The sequence below is a fragment of the Podarcis melisellensis genome (genome assembly GCF_964234715.1).
Source record: "Podarcis melisellensis genome assembly, chromosome: 17".
NCBI classification, from domain to species: Eukaryota; Metazoa; Chordata; class Lepidosauria; order Squamata; family Lacertidae; genus Podarcis; species Podarcis melisellensis.
In genome coordinates, this window is record NC_138534.1 from 31,899,538 (window position 1) to 31,925,024 (window position 25,487).

At 44.5% G+C, this 25,487-nt stretch overlaps 1 protein-coding gene across 3 annotated transcripts in view; it reads left to right on the forward strand.

Moving 5' to 3' along the window:
* The window catches only part of CLCN1 (chloride voltage-gated channel 1), a 110,058-nt gene that overhangs the window by 48,165 nt on the left and 36,406 nt on the right, over positions 1–25,487 (forward strand). For 2 of the 3 annotated variants that reach the window (XM_081893894.1, XM_081893892.1), the window contains exons 2-6: positions 15,498–15,651; positions 17,041–17,172; positions 19,613–19,741; positions 21,171–21,304; positions 23,471–23,548. In XM_081893894.1, coding sequence (XP_081750020.1) covers positions 15,498–15,651; positions 17,041–17,172; positions 19,613–19,741; positions 21,171–21,304; positions 23,471–23,548 — 627 coding nt within the window. Of the gene's footprint in view, positions 1–15,497; positions 15,652–17,040; positions 17,173–19,612; positions 19,742–21,170; positions 21,305–23,470; positions 23,549–25,189; positions 25,269–25,487 lie in introns of all 3 variants that reach the window. The other variant, XM_081893893.1, reaches the window with a different exon arrangement.

Below are 25,487 nucleotides of genomic sequence, written 5' to 3' on the forward strand. Positions count from 1 at the left end.
CCAACGCTGCCTTTGCCATGCTGAGCAGCAAAGTCTAAAGGGGGTTAATAAATGTATTTGCCTGTGTGCACAAACATGCTTCCATGTGATCCCTGCATAATGGGTTCTTAATCAGGTTGGAAGTGCATTCAGGTGAACATGTTTGTAAGTCTCCCTTTAGAGCTTGCTCATCACAGCAAAGTCAGGGTGAAGGGGGCATGGTGCGTGTTTTGAATTTTTAATGCCCAAAGCTGGCTATTCTGGTTCATGAGAATGGCTCTGTTTTTTAATGACTTGGGTGAGGTTTATATGTTGAATGGGGGAAAGAGGCTCTAAGAGGATGGAAGGCACAGCTTGGCCAAGAATATCACGACTGCTTCACATACCGTATTTTTCGCTCTATAAGACGCACCAGACTCTAAGACGCACCTAGTTTTTGGAGGAGGAAAACAAGAAAAAAAATATTCTGAATCTCAGAAGCCAGAACAGCAAGAGGGATTGCTGTGCAGCGAAAGACGCACACACATTTCCCCTTACTTTTTAGGAGGGAAAAAGTGAGTCTTATAGAGGAAAAAATACGGTACGTGGCCTTAGGTGCATTTTGGACATAGGCAAATTTTGCAACTAGATTTCACATATTTTGGGGCTTTGCAAATTGGTGCACTGTGTAAAAGCAGCATGGATGAATGCTGATTAGATGAAGCTCTCATAAATTACTTAGGCTGGTTTCCTGGGAATATTTTGTTTGAAGTGGGAATTGGTAATCATTCATTCATCTTTTTGGTAACTGAATGTGGCAGTTCTATGAGGCATTGGGATCTGAGTGCAGCTGAGAAGAGTCTTGACAACATCCCTTTGATAATCAAGGGCCTTCTTCCTTCATTGACTCACATTCATCAGCCAACTCATTGAGAACCCATTGGCATGTGAATAAGGAAACTGATACTTCATCAGAATTAAACCCAACAGAATCTAAAGAAACAGCACCAGCCACGAGTTCTGTGTGCAGAAACAGGTCTCTTTGTACAGCTAATCACCTTTGTAATACATATCAAATACATTTTACACTATTTACATATTTGCAGGTAGGCAAGTATGTGCACAAGTCAAAAATTTCATATGCCTTGTTGAAGCATCATTTTGATGCTAAAATATTTTTAAATCAGAAATCATACTTCAGGTAATCAGCAGTGACAAAAACCCCTTCCTTTAAAAAATGATTTTCCAGCACTCCTTGTGAAAATGTTCACATTCATTAACCAAACCAGATCTGATTTGCTATGCAATGTTATCACATCATTCCATTCACTCTGTGATCCCTGATTGGGCAAGAGCATACCCACCAACATTCCTCAGATGAAAATAGGGACATTTCTCACTCTCCACTGACACTCCTCGACCCCCCATATTTGCCCCCCGCCCTGAGCATTTCCACCACCATTACATCAACGGGACACAGACACGCTCGCCATCCTGAGAAAACCCCTTAATCCTGATTTATTCTATTCTTTGATAGATTTATAAAAAGAAAAACACACCAAATAAATTTTAGGAGGGGGCAAGATTACACACACACACACACACACACACATATATAGCCTTGGGCTTGCCGATCAGAAGCTCGGCAGTTTGAATCCCCGTGACGGGGTGAGCTCCCGTTGCTCGGTCCCTGCTCCTGCCAACCTAGCAGTTCAAAGGCACGTCAAAGTGCAAGTAGATAAATAGGTACCGCTCCAGCGGGAAGGTAAACGGCGTTTCCGTGCGCTGCTCTGGTTCGCCAGAAGCGGCTTAGTCATGCTGGCCACACCCGGATCCCTTGGCTAATAAAGCGAGATGAGCCCCGCAACCTCAGAGTCGGTCACGACTGGACCTAATGGTCAGGGGTCGCTTTACCCTTTACCTAGTCTCCCAGATTTCTCTCATTTTCCTCATTTCCTCTAACCCACTAGGTCGTTCCACTCTCTGCTCATCTTCCACCATGGTTATCTGGGCCTGGAAAAGCATATGGAGCTGAAAGAGGAAGTGGGAACAGTATCATCCGAGCTCCCGTTGCTCGGTCCCTGCTCCTGCCAACCTAGCAGTTCAAAGGCACGTCAAAGTGCAAGTAGATAAATAGGTACCGCTCCCGTGGGAAGGTAAACGGCGTTTCCGTGTGCTGCTCTGGTTTTGCCAGAAGCGTCTTAGTCATGCTGGCCACATGACCTGGAAAAACTGTCTGCAGACAAACGTCAGCTCCCTCGGCCAGTAAAGTGAGATGAGCGCCGCAACCCCAGAGTCGTTTGCGACTGGACTTAATTGTCGGGGGTCCTTTACCTTTAGAGGTGATGGGATGCTCCCTTGCAGCCTCCTCTGCTGCTGCCGTCACACCTCAGGTCAAGCGCTGGCTCATTTGCAAGATCGGTGGTGGTGGCACTGGCTGGGCAAATAGGGAAATCCTTGGATCAAATCAGAAGCCAGGATGGCTTTCATAATTCCAGGACAGCCTCTGGAAAATAGGGACACTTGTTGTTGGAATGGCATACAAAGGATGAAGAAGTTAAATCAGTCATGATAAAATGGGCCAGAGATATTGGTCATAATATACAATTTAACGATTGGATAAAACTATGGAATGAAAGTATTAAATTTACTGCAGGTACTGCTATGAAAATGATATATAGATGGTATATTACATCAGTAAAACTTGCAAAAATGTACAAAACATGTAAGAAGTGTTGGAAATGTAAAGAAAAAGATGGTACATTTTGTCATATGTGGTGGGAATGTAAGAAAGTGAAAAGCTTCTGGGAGTTGATATATAATGATTTGAAAAAAATGTTGAAATATACATTTGTCAAGAAACCAGAGGCTTTTCTCTTAGGAATTGTTGGTAATGAAATAAATAGAAAGGACCACAAACTTTTTCAATATGCAGTAACAGCGGCAAGAATATTACTGGCCCAGAAATGGAAACAAGAACAAATACCAACGTTGGAGGAATGGAGAATGAAGCTGATGGACTATGCAGAACTTGATAAACTGACTGGGAAGATTAGATATCTACGAGATCAAAAGTTCATCGAGGACTGGGGAAAATTAGCTGAATACTGGGAATGTATAAGTGATAACAGAATGTTAGTGGCATTTAGAGAAGCTCTGTAACAGCATAAGGAATATTGTAAAAAAAGCAAAATAGAAGATGAGGGGAAGGTATAAAGGCAATACCAAAATTTGGAAATGTGTATTTAAAGAAATTAGAATTTGGATGATTGGCAGAGAAGCCGAAGGAAGTCAAAAACTGAAAAGTTTAATAGAAATTGTAATGTGGTATGAATGTATGGAAAATTAATAAAATATAATTTAAGAAAAAGGAAAATAGGGACACTTGGAGCATATGCAAGATGCGAGTGGAAGAAGCGCTCTGCCCACCTCCTGTAAAGTGGGTTAATGTGTGAATATTCACACAGTTTAATTAAATATCAGTGCAGTGGTCGTGGGGATGCTATTCCACTAGTATTTCTGGTTTTTTAAAAAATTAAACCTGAGAGTTTTTGATGCACCTCTAAAACTGATTCTAGAGATGAAAAATGGAGAATTCTCTCAGCTAGGGGAAGAGAACTGCCGAATGGAGGTGTAGGAAACAACAGTGGGGGAAATGAAGAAAGCAATGTCACTATTATTTAGTTACTCAGTTTGCAGACTTGACTTAGTATTTAAGGATACTGGAAAAAATAATTATCCACCCCCAGCCTGGCTGCTTTGACTCCCAGTTCAAAGTCCCAAGAGGAAGTGTGCGTGCATTGCTAACAAAGGGTTAAGCAATAAAAGGCCAAGAGCAATGGCAGAGGTATGGGGGGAGCCCAGGACAGAAATAGCCATCTGCAAGGTTGTGTAGCGATAAACATTGGCCTGATGTGCTCTTGGAGAGCTACTGCAAGGGGTGAGGAGGAGTTCAGGATCAGGAGAGAGAAGGAGCTCACAGATTAGGCTGAGAAGAATGGAAAGGGGTCTGAACTTTGTGTACCCGCTGCTATGCGTGGAGCCCAAGACGAGAATAGTAAATGAAAAACCTTGTGAGGTCATCACCACCCACAGCGCTTATATCTTCAGGCTGCATCGGAGTCAACTCAAGTGCTAGGGTTTCCCCCGTTCCAGTGTAACTACATCCTGCAGTTCAGGAGTCTCCGGTATTAAGAACTGGTTATTTAAAATACCGGGTAGCAATGTGTGCATTTATCCTTATTTTCTTTTTGCATTTTTACTCACAATTTCAGCTTCTCCCTGCTTGGTGTTTACACCCTTCGGATATTTGTGGGCTGTTATCATATTGCTTCTTAGTCATCATTTAGCCAGCTCTTTTAATCTTTCTCCTCAGGTCAGTCTCACCAGCTGCTGTCCAAGGATCTCCTGCAATTTTTGCAGGCCCTTCCTGGCCCTGTGCCCACGCCGTGGCATAACAGCATACTGCAAAAGCTCTCTTTAGAACTTGCAAGCACAATATTATAGAGCTTGCATGCGGGAGAAGCAGTTGGACTGATTTTCAGTATTGATCAGAAGAGGGTAGTTGTTTTTTTGAGTCACATCCTTTCCAGGCTGTACCCAGGATTTTTGTGGTGAACTTAATGATATATTTGTGACTGAGTGGGGCTTATCAATCAATATGGAACAATAATTCCCCCCTCTCTCTGCTGTTTTTGGACTACAACTCCCATCATCCCTAGCTAGCAGGACCAGAATGCTTGTACTGTGCCCTGATCTCACAAAACAGATTGGGCATTCTCTTTAACCCTATCCAGGTGTTTAAGATCACACAAAAAGGAGAAAAGTAATGCTGCACACATGCAGCTTGCACATCTCACCAGCTCTTTCCACATATTGGGGGGGGGCATGCCCCGAATGCACAGAGGAAATTGGGGAGGGACCAGTGGAGGGGTGGGGTGAGTGTGCGGGGTCCAGCTTTCCTCCCTCACATGATTATTGCTGCGTGATCCTCAAATAGGAAAAGCTGTACTCCTAACAAACTACCTACCTGAGCTAATGGGTGTAATATGTGGTTGGGTGCTATGGAACTCCAGTCTGTATTTTTCATTGGACCCTCAAAATTTATGTCATCGCTGCCTTGTTTGGAAGGCTCCAGATTTCCTGGCAGCCAAGACAACCAAGGGACAGTTTTCTTATCTGGATCAGAAAAGGGTGGTCTAGTGGTAGTCATGGGCATAGCCAAGGGGGGCAGGGAGGGGCAGCTGCCCCCCAATCAATAAAAATAATTAAAAATAGCTAACTGAGGTTCTGCCCCACAACAAAAGTCCTGCTGCCCCTAAAATAAATCCACTCATGGTGGTAGTGGGTGTTTTGTTGATTCCTTTATTATGTTCAGATGAGTTTCTAGTTTCAATTTGTTGGTTAGCTTTTCTAGTAGGGCTGTTTCCCATACGGTTTGGTACCAGTGGTCCAGGTTCACTCCTGATAGGTCCTTCCAGAGTCTAGTTATGATGTTCCTGGCTGCTATGAGTAGGTGGCTTATGAGTTCTTTGTAGCGTGAGTGTGCGTTATTGTCTTGGAAAATATTCAATAGGGTCAGTTCTGGAAACTTTTGAGACTGACTGGTTAAGAAGTAAGGAAAAAAAGCTGTGTGTGTTTTACAGCTGTTTTTAGTTTAAAATTGTTTTTTCATTGGACTTACATAGAATCTAATTTTTTAATTGTTAAGTGTGGTTTTAACAATTGTCCAATAAATGTTACTTTTTATCTTTTAAGATAAGCCCTTGACAAAAGTGTTTGGGGCAAAACACATTGGGCATATTGCATGACTAAAGAACCTGTTCTTCTTAGCATCTTTGAAATTTTGCACTCTCTCTTTTACATGACTATTCTGTTCTGAAGGGCTGCTGGACCCTGGAAGATAATGGAATCTCAGAGGCTTCTGAGAGCTCTTGCAGGATTTCCAATACTGTACAGTACTGTTGATGCCTTGGTCTCCCTTTGAAGTTTGGGCAATAGATGTACTTGATCCAAATATCCTCTTCTACTGAGAAAGGTCCAGCTGGCTCCCTAATTCACTGGAAAGATCTAAGCTATGAAGCAGTTTGGGAGGTGGCTTGAACACAAGGTGGTAGATGACTCACAGTGTGTCTCGCCGAACATGGACGAAGCTTGTTACTGAGCTTAATGTGGTATAGAACCAGTCTGGACACGTGTACCTCTACATGCCCTACCTTTGCCCTTCCCGGCATATAACATCGTCTGGAGTAACTTTGATCAGCTGGACCAGGGAGATAGTGAATACCTCATAAGTGGGGAAAGACCCGGCTGCCCTAGATGAGGCAGTCGTATATCCGCTAATGAAAAAGCAATTCTGAGACACAGAAGATTGTAATAAATATTGGCAAATTTCAAATGTTGCCTTCCTGGGCAAGGTGCTTGAGTGTTGGTTGCAGTTCAAGTCCAGTTGCTCCTGGATGAAACCAATTATCTACATCTATTTCAATCATGTTTCAGACCTGTTTTTTTGGCATAAAAACTTGCTTGGTCTCCTTGATGGATGCCCCAGCCTGTTTCTAGGCACAATTCCAGGTCCAACATATTCTCCCTTTCAATTCAGCAAGTAAGAGAAATAGAGACACACAGTGGTTTATTCAGATTTATTTGTATGCAAGTCCTACTGGATTTATTCCAGTGTAAGTGTTAGAGAGTTTCAGATTAGGGCATTGTTGTTGTTGTTGTTTAGTTGTTTAGTCGTGTCCAACTCTTTGTGACCCCATGGTCCAGAGCACGCCAGGCACTCCTGTCTTCCACTGCCTCCCCCAGTTTGGTCAAACTAGGGAATATCCACACATACATGGGTTACTGTTTCCACATGTGGGTTTAAGTGCCTTCATCCCCACATGAGTGCTTTGAGTTTTATTCCTCCCAAATCCACCTCCGTGTTTCCCTTCCACACTAGTGGGTTAATGCTTGATGGGGGATGTGGGTGACACTGTGGTCTAAACCACCAATTTTCTTGGGCTTGCCAATCAGAAGGTTGGCAGTTCAAATCCCTGTGACAGAATGAGCTCCCGTTGCTCTGCCCCAGCTCCTGCCAACCTAGCAGTTCGAAAGCACGCCAGTGCAAGTAGATAAATAGGTACCTCTGCGGCAGGAAAGTAAACGGCGTTTCTGTGCGCTCTGGTTTCTGTTGTGTTGTTCCGTTGCACCAGAAGCAGTTTAGTCATGCTGGCAACGTGACCTGGAAAGCTGTCTGTGGTCAAATGCCGGCTCCCTCAGCCTGAAAGTGAGATGAGTGCCGCAACCCCAGAGTCACCTTTGACTGGACTTAACTGTCCAGGGGTCCTTTACATTTTTGCCCTTTTAATGCTTGAGGATATTGGTAATTTGTCTTGTTGTCACTCTCCCCTCAATTAGTACTTACTCATCCATCATAAAATCCAGAGACCTGAGGACCTATTTGGGCATACATGCAAGAATTTGTTTATTCATGCACAAGCACCTTAACAAATTTTTTTAAATAGAAGTTTTCCAATATTCCAAACCTACAGTAGAGAGGGGAGGTGGGGAGAGAGAAAAGGAAAACGGGACATGGACTCTCTGTCTCTGACTCTTTCCCTCCCTCCCCTTCTGCATGAAATGAGGCTGGGAACCACATGTATCCCACTTTCTGCAGGTTCCCCACCACTGGCCTATACAGATGTTTTTATATTCTGTATTTTCTATTCTAAATACAGGTGTTTTATATTCTGTCTTTTATATATTCTGTGATAGCTGAATGTGTGTACACACACTGTACCTTTAAAGCACATTCAAAACACGGTCTCCCCTACAAGGAATTCTGGATACTGTAGTTTACCCCTCACAGAGATAAGAGTTTCCAGCAACGCTTAACAAACTACAGTGTCCAGAATTCTTAGAGGGGAAAGAATGGTGCTTCAGTTGTGCTTTAAAGCTATCGTGTGTATGCAGCCGTAGGAGTACGATTTAGTCCTCAGCTAAGCATGCTTTAGTTCATATGATTTAAGACACCATCAACGCCTGTCATAGCATGGTTGAATAGAAATAAGACAGAATGGATTACAGTGTATAAGTACAGTACAAAGACTTTGTTTTTGTTTTGTTTTTAAAGTTGTTTATTGCTGCATCATCATAGTTAGTGACATTTTATGCCGTCTGCAATTCTTCCTGAAGCTGCTCTGTTATTCTATCCCATCGTATTTCCTCCCTCCCTCTTTGTTTCCTCTATATTTCTTGGCTTTAAAAAGTGTTTTTCTCCTCTTCTATGCAGTTTAAAAACAGTCAGAAGGGTAAATATTTTATTTGATATATTGATGGCTTTTTACTTTATTCCCACCCAATTTACTTTGGGGAAAGGAAGTCAGTGTTTCCAAGCTCTCTGGGAATGATTTGGTAGGCTTCCGCCATGTGCGTTTGTGACACAGTAAAGTCAGAAAGGAATTATTTTCACTTGCTTTCCAGAACAGTAGTTGTATTGGTCTGTTCTACTAAAATAATAATAATAATAATAATAATAATAATAATAATAATAATAATAATATCATCTCTGTATACTTATTTGAAGGCTCATCCAGGCTTTCGTTGTCCTGCTGCTTTCCCCCAGGAAAACCTGCTCTTTAGTGCTGAATCGGAGCAAATGGCAACCAGGTTTTCCGTAGATGGATGTTGGCTCCAATTTAGCACTAAAGAGCTTGTTTTCCTTGAGAAAGCAGCAAGACAAGTGAAAAACCGCTCAGACCTGTCCTGTGTGTAGAAAGCACAGGATAGGCGAAAAACTGCTTGGACCCATGCCTTCTACGCATGGAACAAGTGGGAGTGTGGGCAGTCCTTGAGAGTAACTCTATCAAATACAGAGAAGAAGAGAAGAAGAGAAGAGTTTGGATTTGATATCCCGCCTTTCACTCCCTTTAAGGTGTCTCAAAGCGGCTAACATTCTCCTTTCCCTTCCTCCCGCACAACAAACACTCTGTGAGGTGAATGGGGCTGAGAGACTTCAAAGAAGTGTGACTGGCCCAAGGTCACCCAGCAGCTGCATGTGGAGGAGCGGAGACGCGAACCCGGTCCCCCAAATTACGTGACTACCGCTCTTAACCACTACACCACACTGGCTGCCCCAGTAGGGCTTACTTTTGTATGAATCTACAGAGGATTCAGAATCATTCACTGAGGTAGCCACGGTGAAAATTAATGTACTGAGGTGTTCATTGCAGGTTAGTTCTGCCCGTCCTTGGCTTTGGCTCTGCCCCTTACTGGCATGCAAACACCCCGCCAACTGTTAGTAGAGCTCAGTCGGTAGAGCATGAGAATCTTAACCTCAGGTTCGTGGGTTCGAACCCCACGTTGGGCAAAAGATTTCTGCATTGCTAGGGGTTGGACTTAGATGACCCTCGTGGTCCCTTTCAACTCTATGGTTATATGAGAAGGGCTCCACACATTGGTGGCATGGGAATGTGCCCTAACAAACTGCTGATGAGGAAATGGAACCCTCAAAGGAAGAAAAGTGGGAGAAAAGATTGCCCAACCTTTTGATAAATGATGGTTTATTTCAAGAGGGAGGAACCTTCTTCAGCCCAAGGACCCTTCAGAGCAACTATATGTGAGCCATTCATCAGCAGTGTGTGGGGCAGGCCCAAAGTGGGTGGAACAACAGGTTTTAATTTTACCTTTGTATAGTAAGCTGGTTTCTGCACACACCTGTATACACGACTCTCTGTTCTCCATCCAGACAGGAAGGAGGCATCTTGGATTACAGTTTGCACAATCCCAGACCACTTGTCCTCGCTGGATGAGGCTGACAGGAGTCCAACAGCATCAGAGGGGCACCACATTGCTATCCCTGTGCAGAAAAAAACAATTGTCCATGCCCCGCCCCCCAAAAAACAATTGTTTAGGTCCTTAGGACAAGGATGGATGAGGAAATAGGGGGTACATTTAAAGGTAAAGGTAAAGGGACCCCTGACCACTAGGTCCAGTCTTGGCCGACTCTGGGGTTGCGGCGCTCATCTCACTTTATTGGCTGAGGGAGCCAGCGTACAGCTTCTGGGTGATGTGGCCAGCATGACTAAGCGGCTTCTGGCAAACCAGAGCAGCACACAGAAATGCCGTTTACCTTCCCGCCGGAGCGGTACCTATTTATCTACTTGCACTTTGATGTGCTTTTGAACTGCTAGGTTGGCAGGAACAGGGACCGAGCAACCGTGGGGATTTGAACCGTCAACCTTGTGATCGGCAAGTCCTAGGCTCTGTGGTTTAACCCACAGCGCAACCCGTGTCCCTTGGGGTACATTTAGGTGTGGTGAAAACCACCAGTAGTAATGAAGATGTCCCAAACAGGGAGTCCCACTGCACATTATGCTCGGATCTGTGTTTTAAAGCCCCAACACCATGGTTTATTTTTAATAAAAGCAAGGAGGAGGACATTTGGAGCAATTAAGCAGAAGACAATTCGTGTATTCTTAACCTTTTCTGCTGCAAATCCAATGGCTCTCCCCTCTCCCTGTAAGAATCACAACGTCACATTTGTCAGCGTGTGGTTACCCCTAACCAACCAGCCCCCACCCCATCCTTTCGTAGGAGATTCAGAGAGGGGGAGCTGAGTTTTATTTGGTTCAATGCTCTCTGTCCCTCCCCAGCAATAGTGGCAAGGGCAGTGTCTTGTTCTGCTGATTCAAGCATCGCCCATCCGCCTCCTGGCACTTAGAGCATGTGTGTGTGTGTGTGTCTGTGTGCGCAGAAGATGGGGAGGAGGGCCGTGTTCTGCGAGGTGCGAATTGCCAAGAGCTCAGGACATTTGCTAGTGGGGGAACACGAGCCTCCTAGTGAGCGTTCAAGCCAGTGCTGGGTTATTGAAGGGCATGTGACAAAAGAGCTGTGTGTTCTCAAATAAATCCTTCCCCAGGCCGCTCACCGAGAAATGGGGGCCATGCGAAAAGAAAGGGAGAAACGGGATTCAGAAATCTACTTGGTGTGTAAGACAGCATATTCAGCTAGCTCAAAGCCTTGTTGATCCACAGCACTACTTAAAGAGCAGAAAAGCACCTTGAACTCTGAACTCTGCCCAACCTAGGCTCCACAATCTTGCCTGCAAGCCCCCAGGGCATTCATGAGCAGAAGTTAAATTGGAGAAAAGAAGCAAGAGGGAGAACAGGAAGAAACTAACCCTTTGTTTATTATTTTTTTTGCTGCAGTGGAAAATCCTCTTTTACTACTCCTCTATTTTATTGCAACTCAAAACTCACCTAGAACCACTAGGGGGAAGATCAAGCACAAGACACAGCCACTCCAGAGTTTCTCACTGAGCCCCATTATAAAATATACTGTAGCCTTGGACCAGAGGACTGTGTTATTTCCCACTGGGAGAGGCTTTGTCTCTTCGGTGGCTGAAAATAGTAGTACTTCCTTCCGAGGTTCAGTGCTAAAGTATTCTGCCTGTGCTTTGTGATATAATGTGCCTTTAAAAAAAAAAAAGTCTGTTGAGAACTTAAGAATAAGTTTCGTATTTATTACTGTTGGAAATCTTATTTTACATTGATTTGTTTAGTTTGGACAACTTACCTTTCTGCCTTACGGAATCAGTGTGCTTTATGAAAGCTATTTTGACCAGGGATGGATGAATCTCGACAATTTTCCGTTTCTCTCAGTTTCTTGTTTTTCCATACTTAACTTTGGTTCACCACATATCTGCATCAGCTTGTGTGTGTTTTCAATAGAAAGTCCTCATGAAAAGATGTCGGCATTTTAGAGCACAATTCTCCAAAAATATACCCAGTTTTCTATACATTTTTGCCTAATATGCTGACATTTGCAAGCAGCTTTCCCTAATACAATGCATTCCCATAAGTCATTTTCAGCAATATATACATTTTTATGTTTGCATTTCCCTAATGGGCATGTTTGGTGGCGCTGTGGGTTAAACCACAGAGCCTAGGACTTGCTGATCAGAAGGTTGGCGGTTCGAATCCCCGCGACGGGGTGAGCTCCCATTGCTCGGTCTCTGCTCCTGCCAACCTAGCAGTTCGAAAGCACGTCAAAGTGCAAGTAGATAAATAGGTACCACTCCAGCGGGAAGGTAAACGGCCTTTCTGTGTACTGCTCTGGTTCACCAGAAGCGGATTAGTCATGCTGGCCACATGACCCAGAAGCTGTATGCAGGCTTCCTCAGCCAATAAAGCGAGATGAGCGCCGCAACCCCAGAATCGGCCACAACTGGACCTCGTGGTCAGGGGTCCCTTTACCTTTATTTGGTTGGAGAACTGTATCACAAAATTCAGAGAAGTGCAATTTCAAACGACGGCCATGTTTAAATTAGCACCAGGAGTGGATTGCTCAGTGGGGAGAAGCCTCTGAAATGGATTTCTGACAGGAATTGGGAGGGGTGAGGTCCGAGCTGCCTGAATGCATCCACACAACAACCTTGTGAGGCAGGTTAGGTAGAAAGACCGGGACTGGAACAAAATACCTTATTTCACAGCATCATTGTTGCCACCTCATAATAGTCGCACCCCTTTATTCGGGCCCTAAAATCGGTCCCAAAGCATTCATTGCATAATAGTGGCAGGGCACTCTCAGAGCGCATTCTCAGTACTGTACCAGCTGAAGGTGCAAGGGGAGCGGAAGGGCGGACATATCTGCCATGAGTGAGGCACGAGAGACCTTGATTGCACCAAAAACAGTTAGTAACAATTAATAAGCAACATAAACATGAGCATGTTCGGTAATAAAAAAATGTTTCCTCACATAATGGTTGTGCTTCGGTTTTTCACCACATAATCGCCACACCATCCTTTTTTTGGAAAAGAAGAATCGGCATTAAAACTGTGACTATTATGCAGTGAAATACAGTAACTCGGTGAATTTTGCAGCTGAGGTACAAATTAGATGGTTGAATACCCTCCTGGCTTTTTCTGTTTGTTACAGTGGTACCTCGGGTTAAGTACTTAATTCATTCCGGAGGTCTGTTCTTAAGCTGAAACTGTTCTTAACCTGAAGCACCACTTTAGCTAATGGGACCTCCCGCTGCCGCCGCGCCGCCGGGGCACAATTTCTGTTCTCATCCTGAAGCAAAGTTTTTAACCTGAAGCACTATTTCTGGGTTAGAGAAGTCTGTAACCTGAAGTGTATGTAACCTGAAGCATATGTAACCTGAAGCGTATGTAACCTGAGGTACCACTGTAAGTAGAAAGCTGATAATTTCACTGGAAGACTGAAAGGAAGAACTTCACAGGGTACATGGCAGCAGTGGGTAAAGATTTCTTCATCGCCATCCCTCCTGCCGCCTCATAGACCAGCAAATGGACGTAAAGCTTCATCCCAGCCCAGGTAATGGAGAGATTTGGGGAGAGGATGCTGAGAAGCAACCTTGTCAAATTGCTCCAGATCATCTTCCATTCCACATCTCCACCAGGGCAGCGACAGAGATGTTGTCATAGTATTCTCCATCATCCTTTGGATATTTTGGAAATCTGTTGGATCTGTTCGTCTTTGTGGAGTGGCTGGCTATTCCAGTGGCATAGGATGGGCGGGGCAGCCAAGGCAGTGGCCCTGGGTGCATTTTTAAGGGCAATTTTTTTTGGGGGGAGGGAATGCCTGCTGTATCCTCATGCCACCCCTGCGGCTCAACCCCGTACCACTCTGTGAGGGCAGCTGCATTTTGTTTCGCTGGCATGGGTGTGGAAAGACTATATGAACAGAAGTGTTTACACAGAAAGTTGGGGTGATAATTTTCCGAGCTTCTTCAGCAGAAGTATGAGGAACAATTGCTTTCTGGGTACGATGGCTCCATTTGGTGAGCTGTCTTAAGGCGGTGGGGTGGCGGTTGCCCTCCTAGGTGACATCATGACGGGTCATAAGGAAAGGGTTAAATGAGTGTGAAGTGATTGGCAAATGGGAACCCAAGGGGAGAAGTTAGAGTTAGTGTTGTTAAGGAGTCAGTGGGGTGTTAGAGAAGAGAGAGGGAGGATAAGTCTGTGGGTTGGTCAAATTGTGTTGTGAAAGAGTGAGAGAATCTGTTAAGAGGAGTCAGATAGACAGTTGAGATAATCATTTAGAAGTTATTAGGAAGGTATAGGCCGGTAAAGAAACTAAGATTAAGAAACTGACAAGAAAAATTATCTGAAACCATAAACTTGTTAAGGCTTATAAAATAAATTTGTTTATTTGGTTTGATGTTAACAACTGTCTGGACTCCATGTGTACCCGAGAGAAACGGGTTGGTGGCAGCGGGGAAGCAATCACAGTGGTGGCACAGGGATCAATAGACCGTCAAATGCCCAGGGATCCTGTGTGATCGCCACAGGGGGTTATTCTTATTTTTTAAAACTGCAGCCTCAGCATCTTCCATTTATTGTTGATCACAGTCATTTTGAAAATAATGGATCTTACTTTCTTCCTGTTGCTCTGCAGAACTGGCTTATTTGGTCTGTTGATTTTAATGCCAAAGAACTAATTACACAGTGGTAAATGATAATGATTTGTAAATGATATGATCACGTGGGTTACAGGGATTGTACACGCAAGTCCGGCTATCAGAATACTTCTCATGCAAAATTTCAGTTAGCTGAACGCAAAGAATTATACTCAAACTTTGCTACACAAATGTTTGATTCAGATATCCGAATGTCCAGAGTTTGCCCACTTCTTTAGTTGTTTGTGTTTTGCTGGTCACTGGCAGAAACCATGGAGGGAAGGGGGGAGATTAGCAAGATCAGGGATCAAGAGAGATCAGACAAATCACCTTTGTTTGCCTTTTTTTGGCAGAAACCAGGGACAGAAGGAGGCAAATCACAGATTAGAAATGTTCCCGTCTGAAATAATGGAAATCACCAGCTCATTATGTGAACTCTCGCCTAATGAATGATTTTCCTGGGATTGCATTCTGTTCAGAAAGCAGGATTAGTGTGTACACATAATACACACAGGCTGTGTTCATATCTTTCCCCTTACAGATGGAAAAACATCATAATTGGAAAAATGGTCCACAGGAAAGGACTATACATCCCAATGCACTTTTTTTCATTTTTTTAAAGTACAGTGGTACCTCGGGTTATATACGCTTCAGGTTACATATGCTTCAGGTTACAGACTCCGCTAACCCAGAAATAGTGCTTCAGGTTAAGAACTTTGCTTCAGGATGAGAACAGAAATTGTGCTCCAGCAGCGCAGCGGCAGCAGGAGGCCCCATTAGCTAAAGTGGTGCTTCAGGTTAAGAACAGTTTCAGGTTAAGAACGGACCTCTGGAACGAATTAAGTACTTAACCCGAGGTACCACTGTACAAGCACAAGTCGGGAGACTGTTACATGCATCTAGTTTGGACCTAACATTTCTCCAGAGATACGGCTTGATCACACATGCAGATTCATCAGGTGGTTACGGTCTGCATGCTAGTTACACATCATTAAAGTAGATGTAAATTAAAGACGGCACGGATCTAGGGAAACCACCTATGGGGTCTTGCTGCTAGCAAGTCCCCCTTGGCCTCTTTTTGTTGTCTTATGAGTGACTTGGTTGTGCTAACTGCCCACTCCTCTGTCCTCAGCTCTATGGCCAGTACACAGACAACCTCTGCAGTCTTTCCCGGAAGGAAGAAGATGAACTCCTGGGGGAGAAGAGGCCCCAACGCAACGGCCAGGGGCCCCTGAAGCGAGTCAGCCAGGCCGAAGTGAAAGCAGAACGCTACTCCAAGTGCCATGGTAGGCCTCAGGGAAGCCCTGCTTTTCCAACGGGCTTTCCACACTGGTACACTATCCAGCGTGAAAATGGATGGAGTTAATTGTGTCAGGGTTGTGTTTGTGTGGATGCAATGAAACAATCCCAGAGGTAAACAGAAAGTTTTGGTACTTCCATTCCATGTTCTGGAAGCTATCTACCTTCAGAAGAACCTTCCTACTACACCAGTGTGTACTGAGGAGCTGCACATTGACCACCAAATAACTGTGGCAGAGGTGGGGAACCTCTGGTCCTTCAGATGCTGCTGAACTACATCTCCCATCAACCCCAGCCAGCATAGACAATAGTCTAGGCTGATGGGAGACGTACTGTACCACAACAACATTTGGGAGGCCAGAGTTTCCCCAGACCTGCTGCATGGGTTACAGAGGAAAGGGTAAGGTTTTCAGAAACAGGCTTGAGATAAGAGTTGAGGAACTTTTCACAAGTGACTAACTGGTTAAATGACACTATTATGCTCTACTCATTTCCCAGCAAGGTGATTCATTCCAGGAGCAGCTTCCTGGGTTTGGTTTCTGAGGTCGCTGGACATTTATGGTGGATTCTGTAGCATTTGAATTTATTTACAAATATGCATGTTGAACGTAGGTGGTAGAAATAAGAACTTAAATGCTCTTACAGTCGAAAGGAAGCTATCACCAGGAATGACTAGCCATAGCAGTAGGAAGACAGTGGAATGAATTGGCTCAATAAAAGGATTAGGCGAATGTAAGGGTTTCGGGGCCATTAATATACAGAATGAGATAATTCAGAAATGATAACTTACTCTCACAGCGCCTCTCATATTTTTGAGCTCTGGAAAGTAGGAGTTCATGGAAGGAGACTGACACCATGATGTGGCTTTTATCATATTGTTCTTGAATGCACAACATGTAATGTCCTGTTAGATGGACAATTCAGGTCTGCCAGTTTTACAGTTTTCACAGATTAGGTGAAATGGGAAACATTTCTTATTTTTTTCTTGTTTGTTTTATGCCTACTGTTTGCTGATTTTAAGCCAAATATACAGTCAATATTTGATTAAGTACATGGATCGAAGCTGATTTGATTCCTGTTGGAATTCATTGAAGCTGACTGAACTGATATCCAAGTACTGCAGCTTTACCTGAGTTATGAAGTGGACCACCAGCAAGTTTAAGGTGCACCATCATCTGTATGAGAAGAAAAGAGCAGTCTGGTGTCAGTTTGGCTCTTTTCAGTGGCATTGCTTTCTGTGGGAAAGATCTAAGCACATGCCAATTCTCCCAAGGAAATAAATAGGACTATGAAATACTGAACTTCTGCTGGTTCGTGTCCAGAAACTTTTTGTCAGCTCACACTGTTATGGTCTGAAATTTCTTTATCCTCCATAGCCTGTGCTAAAAGAATCCAGAACTATATTACCAAGAAGATGGGAGAAGACTGGATCTTCTTGGTCCTCCTGGGCCTTGTCATGGCACTGGTGAGCTGGGGGGTGGATTACTCCAGTGCCAAGAGCCTGCAAGGTAGGTGGACTGATTCTTTGCTAATCCCCCCCCCCCAACTCATTTGTTGTTCACCAGGTACATTGTTTATACCAAAAACCCTTCATTAATAACACAAATCCAGGAGAGTTGGACTTTAGGACATTCCCACCACATGTGGAAGTATGTGCCTGTGGAGGTGCATCCTCTCCAGCATTTTGGTGAGACTCCTGGGCGTATCAGCGCTAGTTTACGTGGTGTTAGGTACCATCTGTAAGTGAGTTTCAGAGTGAGTTCTTTTCGCTGATATGGATTTAAAGGGAGGTTTAGACCACATTCTAGTCCATTGGATGGGGTTAATCTTATAGCCTATGTTGTCCTCTAGTTGTTTTTTGATTACGTCGAGGGGGTTTGTGGGATTTTGGAGCAGTATTTTGTCTATTGCGGATACCATCCCTTTGCCATGTCCCTTTGTTGTTAAGAGGAGGTTTTCGAAGGTTGTCAAGGGCCTAGTTGCTGTTGATTTTACTACTGGATTGTTTAAGAGGGCATGTAATTGGTGTATGTAACACTAATGTCTCACAACAAATGAAACTGATCTGTAGAAAATGCAACTTGAAAAAGAGACAATGCACATATTTTGTAAACCAAGAAATTATATCTATCATCTATTTATCTATCTAATGAATCCATACTACAGGCAGCTGGGAAGAGCAATAAAAAGGGAGAGGATCTGTATGAAGTTTGAAAGTTCTTAAAAAAACAGACCAGGTTTGCAAAGGCGTATATGTATACTTGTGTAGACAGCCATGAGCAGATGGAGGGTGTCTCCTCACCACTCTACACCAACTCTCACCTGCCAATTTGAAGAAATTACATCCAGATCCCTGTTCCCGAACTCAGGCTCTTAGTAATAGCTATCAGGGCTGCCTTTACCTTACGCAGAGTCAGGGAGCAGCATTCAGTCTGCATGTGGCTCCAGCCTCAGAGACCCCCTCCATGCAGATTGAAGGTGTAAATAGATGAATAAACCTTATTTCTTAAAGCTACAACAGTCTTAACCATGTCTCAGTTTTCCAAAGGAACACAGACCCTGGTTGAGTGCCTGGAACCTCATGGGCTCTTGCCACCACTCAGTGGAGAGAAGAGGAGGCACCCAACTTTTGTAACCCATTGTTCTGCATTTATCTGATGCTTGCTAGTCCTCCATCTCCCACTGTGTCTGTGTACACCCTATACCTTTAAAGGACATTGGAAGCAGTTTCTTTCCCCTCAAGAATTCTGGGCTCTGTAGTTTGTTACTGGTTTCTGGGAATTGTAACTCTGTAAGTACTCAGAATATCAGAAGGTGACGTTTTCCTCCTAATTGGAGTTCCATATTACAAAAGGCTTTCTATATTTAATATCTGCTGCCACATAGCTGTTAAAGGCACAAGAGTCCGGCTCTCTCCCAATGCCAACCCTAAAACTATGCCAAGAACTCAAGTTTCATGAGCTGTAAAATAAGCTATGTTACTGCCGTAGGTCTTTCACCAGCTCATCTTCAGCTGGCAATACAGTGGTACCTCTGGCTACGAACTTAATTTGTTCCAGAGGTCCGTTCTTAACCTGAAACCATTCTTAAACTGAGGTACCACTTTAGCTAATGGGGTCTCCCGCTACTGCCACCGCGCGATTTCTGTTCTCATCCTGAGGTAAAGTTCTTAACCCGAAGTACTACTTCCGGGTTAGCGGAGCCTGTAACCCGAAGTGTTTGTAACCTGAGGTTTTTGTAACCCGAGGTTCCACTGTACTACATTCAGTGCAAGACCAGGCATGGCATTTCAGGTGCAGGGGGTCAAAAGTGATTTTAAGATTTAGGGTAGTTTTGTTTAGATGGTCATGCTTGGATAAATAGTTAAACAACATTATTCATTTGTTGTGGAGGTTTATTAATACTTCAGAATAAGCACAGCAATTTTTTTCTTCTTTTTCATTTCTTTGAAATCTCCACTCAGCCATGGACTTGGTGCCCTTGCAACAACAACAAAAGCATTTAAGTGTTTTATCTGCAGCATCAACTCCCCCTCAATAACCCCCATATTCCCCCCCCCCGGTAGGAAAGCAACCAGACACCTTGCTACAATCAACTTAACCACCCCACCACTCCCATAGCTGTCAACGTTTCCCTTTTTTTAAAGGGAAATTCTCTTATTCCGAATAGGATTCCTCACAAGAAAAGGGAAAAGTTGACAGCTATGACCCCGTCACTGCTGTATCTCAGGGAAGCAGGGGACACATACTAAGAGATTGGGTAACGATAACACTCCAATCAATTATGAAGCACACAATGAACATTTCTCTCCAGCACTGTGGCTGATGGGAATTGTAATCCTTGAGATCTGGAGGGTGCCATGTTGGGGAATTTGGTTTAGTTTGTTGCTCATTGGATTCTTTTCATGTTCTGAAGTTTCTGGCGTTTGTTTTTATGCCCCCACTACAGCTTACAAGTGGATGTACAACTCGCTGCACCCAAGTATCCCTATGCAGTACCTGGCCTGGGTGACCTATCCGCTCGTCCTGATCCTCTTTGCTGCCCTCTTCTGCCAACTTGTCTCTCCGCAGGCTGTGGGTGAGAGAGAAGATTTGCCTGTCTGTCTAAGGATAAGACACCTCCTGACATCCTTTTCGTTTTGCATTTGTGATGATTTGTGCTCATGATGCTGTCAGGGAGGTCACAAACAACCCCTCTTTCAGTGCAGTTTGTGCCTGCAAAAGTTTGGAGGCAGTCACACTGCCATAACCGTCAAGTGTCCTGGAAAAAACGGGACATCCTATTTTATTGTGCAAGATTGTGGCAGCCATTTCGGGTGCTACACACTCTCATGACGCAATCTTGCCCCCCAAAGCACTTTGGGGGTTGTGATTGCAGCGTGAGTTACTTGACTTGCCCAGGAGTTCATCCTTGAAGAATTGTGTCCCGTTTTTTAATCTGAAAAAGTTGGACGGTGTGCATTGCTTCGTTTCTAGTCAGGGCATAACTTTAACTTCCTGCTGGAATTCCGTCACTTTCCACATCACAAACGTTCTAGTTTATTTTTTATCCCTTCTTCGTTGTCTATCGCTCCTCCAGAAAGCAATAACATGGTAGCATATTATACCTGTATACCTGAAGGAGCGTCTCCACCCCCATCGTTCAGCCCGGACACTGAGATCCAGCACCGAGGGCCTTCTGGCGGTTCCCTCACTGCGAGAAGCCAAGTTACAGGGAACCAGACAAAGGGCCTTCTCAGTAGTGGCGCCCTCCTTGTGGAACACCCTCCCTTCAGATGTGAAGGAAATAAGCAGCTATCCTATCTTTAAAAGACATCTGAAGGCAGCCCTGTTTAGGGAGGTTTTTAATATTTAACCCTGTATTGTTTTTAACACTTGATTGGAAGCCGCTCAGAGTGGCTGGGGAAACTCAGCCAGATGGGCGGGGTATAAATAAATTATTATTATTATTATTATTATTATTATTATTATTATTATTATACTATAAAACAGAATAAACCCACTGCCAATGCACTGTTACTGTGTTAAGAACATGTTGCAGAAAATATACCTGCAATAAAACACCAGTTTGGAGGGGCCCTTAGATTATCCACAGCAACAAATCCATTTCTTTTAAGCCTAGGCTTGCCCTAGTCATGTATGCAGTATCCCCCCGACTCCCATTTTTAGAGCAAGAAGGTAGCTTGGTCAGAGGGAGCTGATGTTTTCTGCTTTTGCCTCTTAATTCCCTTAGGTGTTTTCCTCCCAGAAGATTGGGGTGGGCTGAGGGGGATGACATCAGGAGAGGGACCATGGGGGGAGATGAGCTGCAGAGAGGGGGAAGAATTTGGCTCCCCACATACCCCGTTTGTTCAGAACCCCCTGCTTTCTTTGCAGTAGGAGTGAACCTTGTTTTTAGCTAACAGATGTTTGTCACCAGTTTGTCACCTGTAGTTTGAGCCACAGTCTCTCTGCGCAATCTCCATTCTGTGGCACAATTCCTCACCTGTCCTTTCTGCTTTGTTCAGGCTCCGGGATCCCTGAGCTGAAAACCATTATGCGAGGAGTCGTCCTCAAGGAATACCTCACACCCAAAGCTTTTGTGGCCAAAGTTGTAAGCCTGACAGCTGGCCTAGGAAGTGGGATACCTGTCGGGAAAGAGGTGAGCACCTCTGGGGCTTGGGGAGGGGAGAAGGGCAAGTCGCAGAAGGCAGAGGGCGTAATTTCATTATACAATTCATTATACACCTTTAGGCGCCAGGCAAAAATGTTCCTCTTTAACCAGACCTTTTCCTGATTGACGTCCAATGCCTTTTTAAAATGTGTTGAGGAGGAGAGAGGTTACTGGGTGGTTTATGGTTTTTATTATGTATTTTGTGATTTTATGTTGTGAGTTTATGTTGTAACTGCCCTGAGATCTGCAGGTTTATGGTGGTATGCAATTATTATTATTATTATTATTATTATTATTATTATTATTATTAGTGCTGGGGAGGCAGATTTCATCCCCATCACCTCTATTTCTGATGTTCAGGCTATGAGTGCTGTTGCTTATGAAGCCCAGACAGCACCACCTACACATAAGGGAAGTATTCTCAGGCTTAGGGAAACCCAGAGGTTTGCAAAAATAGAAACATATACAGTTGTACCTTGGTTTTCAAACAGAATGCGTTCCAGAAGTCTGTTTGACTTCCGAAACATTCAGAAACCAAGGCGCGGCTTCCGATTGGCTGCAGGAGTATCCTACAGCTATTCGGAAGCCACAGAAGCCACACCAGACGTTTGGCTTCTGAGGCAAAGTTCACAAACTGGAACACCTGGCGTTCAAATTCCAAGTTGTAAATGAACTAAGCTGTTCAAAAACCAAGGTACGCCTGTTTTTAAAGTGAAAGATGTTCTGTTAGGGGAACCCAAAACAGCCCATTGAGGGTGCTTAGTGGCCACAGAGTGCTGTCCAGTTATTGGGGAAGAGAGAACAGAATGAGAAAGCTGGGATACAGAACAGCGGCACCCCACACTGCAACATTTTGTTGCAGTTTCCACTTGTGGCCGTCTGTTTCCTATTGCCTTAGGAGGTTGATGGTGGCTAACTCAGCCACTCTAATTTCTTAGAGGGGGAGGCAGTCCAGGCAGAAGAGTTGCCATTAGTCAAGCTCCTAGGAAGGGGCATGGGGAATGATGGGTGTAGTGGCTGTAGGATTGGAAGGGAACCACAAGGGTCATCTAGTCCAACCTCCCTGGGAAGGAGGCAGGTAGAAGGTAAAGTTGGAAGATGGAGCAGTCCTAATAAGGCCAGGGCCAGGAGGAGGAGGGCTGGGGAGAAAGAACGGGGCAGGTGGTAATAATAATAATAATAATAATAATAATAATAATAATAATAATAATAATAATTTGTACCCCGCCCTCCCCAGCCAAGGCCGGGCTCAGGGCGGCTAACAAGCAATAATAAAAACAAGTTAAATGAGCACAACTTAAAAACAAGATTAAAATACAACATGATGTGAGTTTTATTATGTGACCCAGGAGCTTCTGAGGTGGGGACAGCTGATGCTCACACATTGCTTTGAAATAATAAGCAGCCGATCCTTCGACTGGAGGCCTCTCTCTCAGGCTCCAGAGGGAGACACAAACTGAAATATACTCAGAGTCGCAAAGTGATTTCATGCTCTTTATTCAGCTCATAGTGGTGAGGAGAAGTGAATGAGAGTCCCCTCAAAGTATCTGCTTTATATACATTATTTACACAATGGGCTGCACATGATTGGCTAATTCTGGAATTCTATTGTAAGCCAATCAGGTTGTGGATTCACTTCTATCTGGAGCATGATTGGGTGGTTCCTGCCAACCAATCATACTGCTGCATTGTTCTAAGACCAATCAGACTGCTGCATTCTGAATCCTATTGTTCTAGGACCAATCAGACTGCTGCCTTTTGGATCCTATTGTTCTAGGACCAATCAGACTGCTGCAGTTTGGATCCTATTCAATTCAGTACATAACACAAACCTAACCTTCTTCCTCTCCCATTAAGGACCTTTTAACTCACCTTGTCATTTCGATTACATTTATGATCTTGCCAACCACGCATGGGCTGCCTAAAGGTAGATTTCGAAAGTGTGCCTTTTCAGTGGCATGAGAGAGTCTTACAAAGATGTTGGTGGGTCTGGGAGTGATAAAAACAGAAATAGAGAGGCAGAATCTTTGCTACTTTTTTGGCATAAAACTGAATTGAACGATGCTCCTCAACCTTCCTTCCTTCCTTCCTTCCTTCCTTCCTTCCTTCCTTCCTTCCTTCCTTCCTTCCTTCCTTCCTTCCTTCCTTCCACAGGGCCCCTTTGTGCATATTGCCAGCATCTGTGCTGCCGTCCTGAGCAAGTTCATGTCCATCTTTTGTGGTGTGTATGAGGTAAGTGTTCTGCATGCTCCATCTGGTCTGTGATGGAGGCTGTCAAAGGGGGAGGGGAGCCTCAGAGACCCAGAATATTGAAGGCAGGACCAGAATGAATAAAAAACAGAATAATTCTAGACCAGCTGGCCAGAGGGAAATGACAGCAATTGGCAGGTTTAGCTGTCCGTTACAATAAAATAAAATACAGAGGAACCCTCCAAGTATCATGAACCAAAAAGGAAGCTAAAACCACTCCATGCCTGATTGTAGTCAGAGTTAGGGTCACCCTATTTTCTTCTTTAAAAAAAACAAAAACAAACAACCAATCCTAAAATATCGGAAGCAAAGCTTGGCTCCCTGAAAACCACAGCTTCTTTGTAAACCAAATTGTAGGTTTCTAGACCATTTGCTGAAAAAGTTAAAAGGACTTCTGTCAAAGGATCAGAAATCAAAGAGGGTTTGAACAGGGATCCTGATAGCTGGAGATGAGCCTATGATAATCTGCACATTCTCCTATTCCTCATGCATCACTCTACTTGTCCTGTTCAACACCTGACCTTGTAAAAACATGTATCCGCATTATTGCAAGCCTGAATCTTGGAAGCGAAATTATGCAAAACGGGTGGGACGTACGTAAAACAGTGTACACCGGCACAATTTCACTTTCTTTTGCCCAGAAATAGTGTTTTGTATTTTGGCGCACAAAGTCCAAACTTTGGTCACTGCTACCCATATATATGGGATGCAGGTGGCGCTGTGGGTTAAACCACAAAGCCTAGGACTTGCCGATCAGAAGGTCGGCGGTTCGAATCCCCGCGACCGGGTGAGCTCCCGTTGCTCAGTCCCTGCTCCTGCCAACCTAGCAGTTTGAAAGCACGTCAAAGTGCAAGTAGATAAATAGGTACTGCTCCGGCGGGAAGGTAAACGGCGTTTCCGTGTGCTGCTCTGGTTCGCCAGAAGCGGCTTAGTCATGCTGGCCACATGACCCAGAAGCTGTACGCTGGCTCCCTCGGCCAATAAAGCGAGATGAGCGCCGCAACCCCAGAGTCGGCCACGACTGGACCTAATGGTCAGGGGTTCCTTTACCTTTTTACCCATATATACTGTGTGGTTGAGCAGCTGTAAATAAGCACAAATGATTTCATCAAGGCTTGTGCATTAATAGCAGGCATCAAGACGTCCAGTGGGATGGGGGCTTTTAAAAATAAATAAATAACAACACATAAACCTTACAGTAAGAAATGTGGTTGTTGTAAGCAGTTGTGTTTTGAGGCTGGCGTGGCTCCGGACGCTTATTGCACACAACGCTGGCTGGACGACTAAAGAGGCTCGAGCTCTATAGCAGTGGCTGGCTTGGTGGCTGACTGCACAATACCGTTCCAATAGCTGGTAACAACTGCCAGGCTAGTATGGAGAACTGGCACATAGGCTATATAGTATTTGGCGGTGCATAGAAAGGAACGGGGCCACCGTAGGTGCAGGCTGTGTGTAGTGACTGGCTCACTGCTCACTTCCTCTGTGAGAGAAGGCTGGTTTTGCTGCTCGCTGTTGCTTTGTGCCGGAGGAGGAGGGGGAGGGAGGAGAGGAGAGGACTAACCTTGTGGCTGTGCTCCCTCCTAACCCTGGCATGCTTCTCTCTGGCCGGGCTCTCTATTCCAGAATGTGCACAGGCAGCTCGACCTCCTGGTGGTGGCTTGCGCAGTTGGAGTTGGATGTTGCTTCGGGGCTCCTCTTGGAGGCAAGTGCAATTCCCGTATTTATACCCCACCCCCGCTCCCGACTGAGGAAGTTTCTGGAATGGAAGCCGCGTTTTTTGCTCAACTGACAACTGTCGTGGTGCTGCTGTGTGGTTCTTTTACCTCGCGTAACCCAACAGAGAAACAGAAAATGCAGCGAAGGGACATCCTGTGGGAAATAGAAAGTGACTTTGGTTCAAGGATGTGTTGGGCAGGGAATA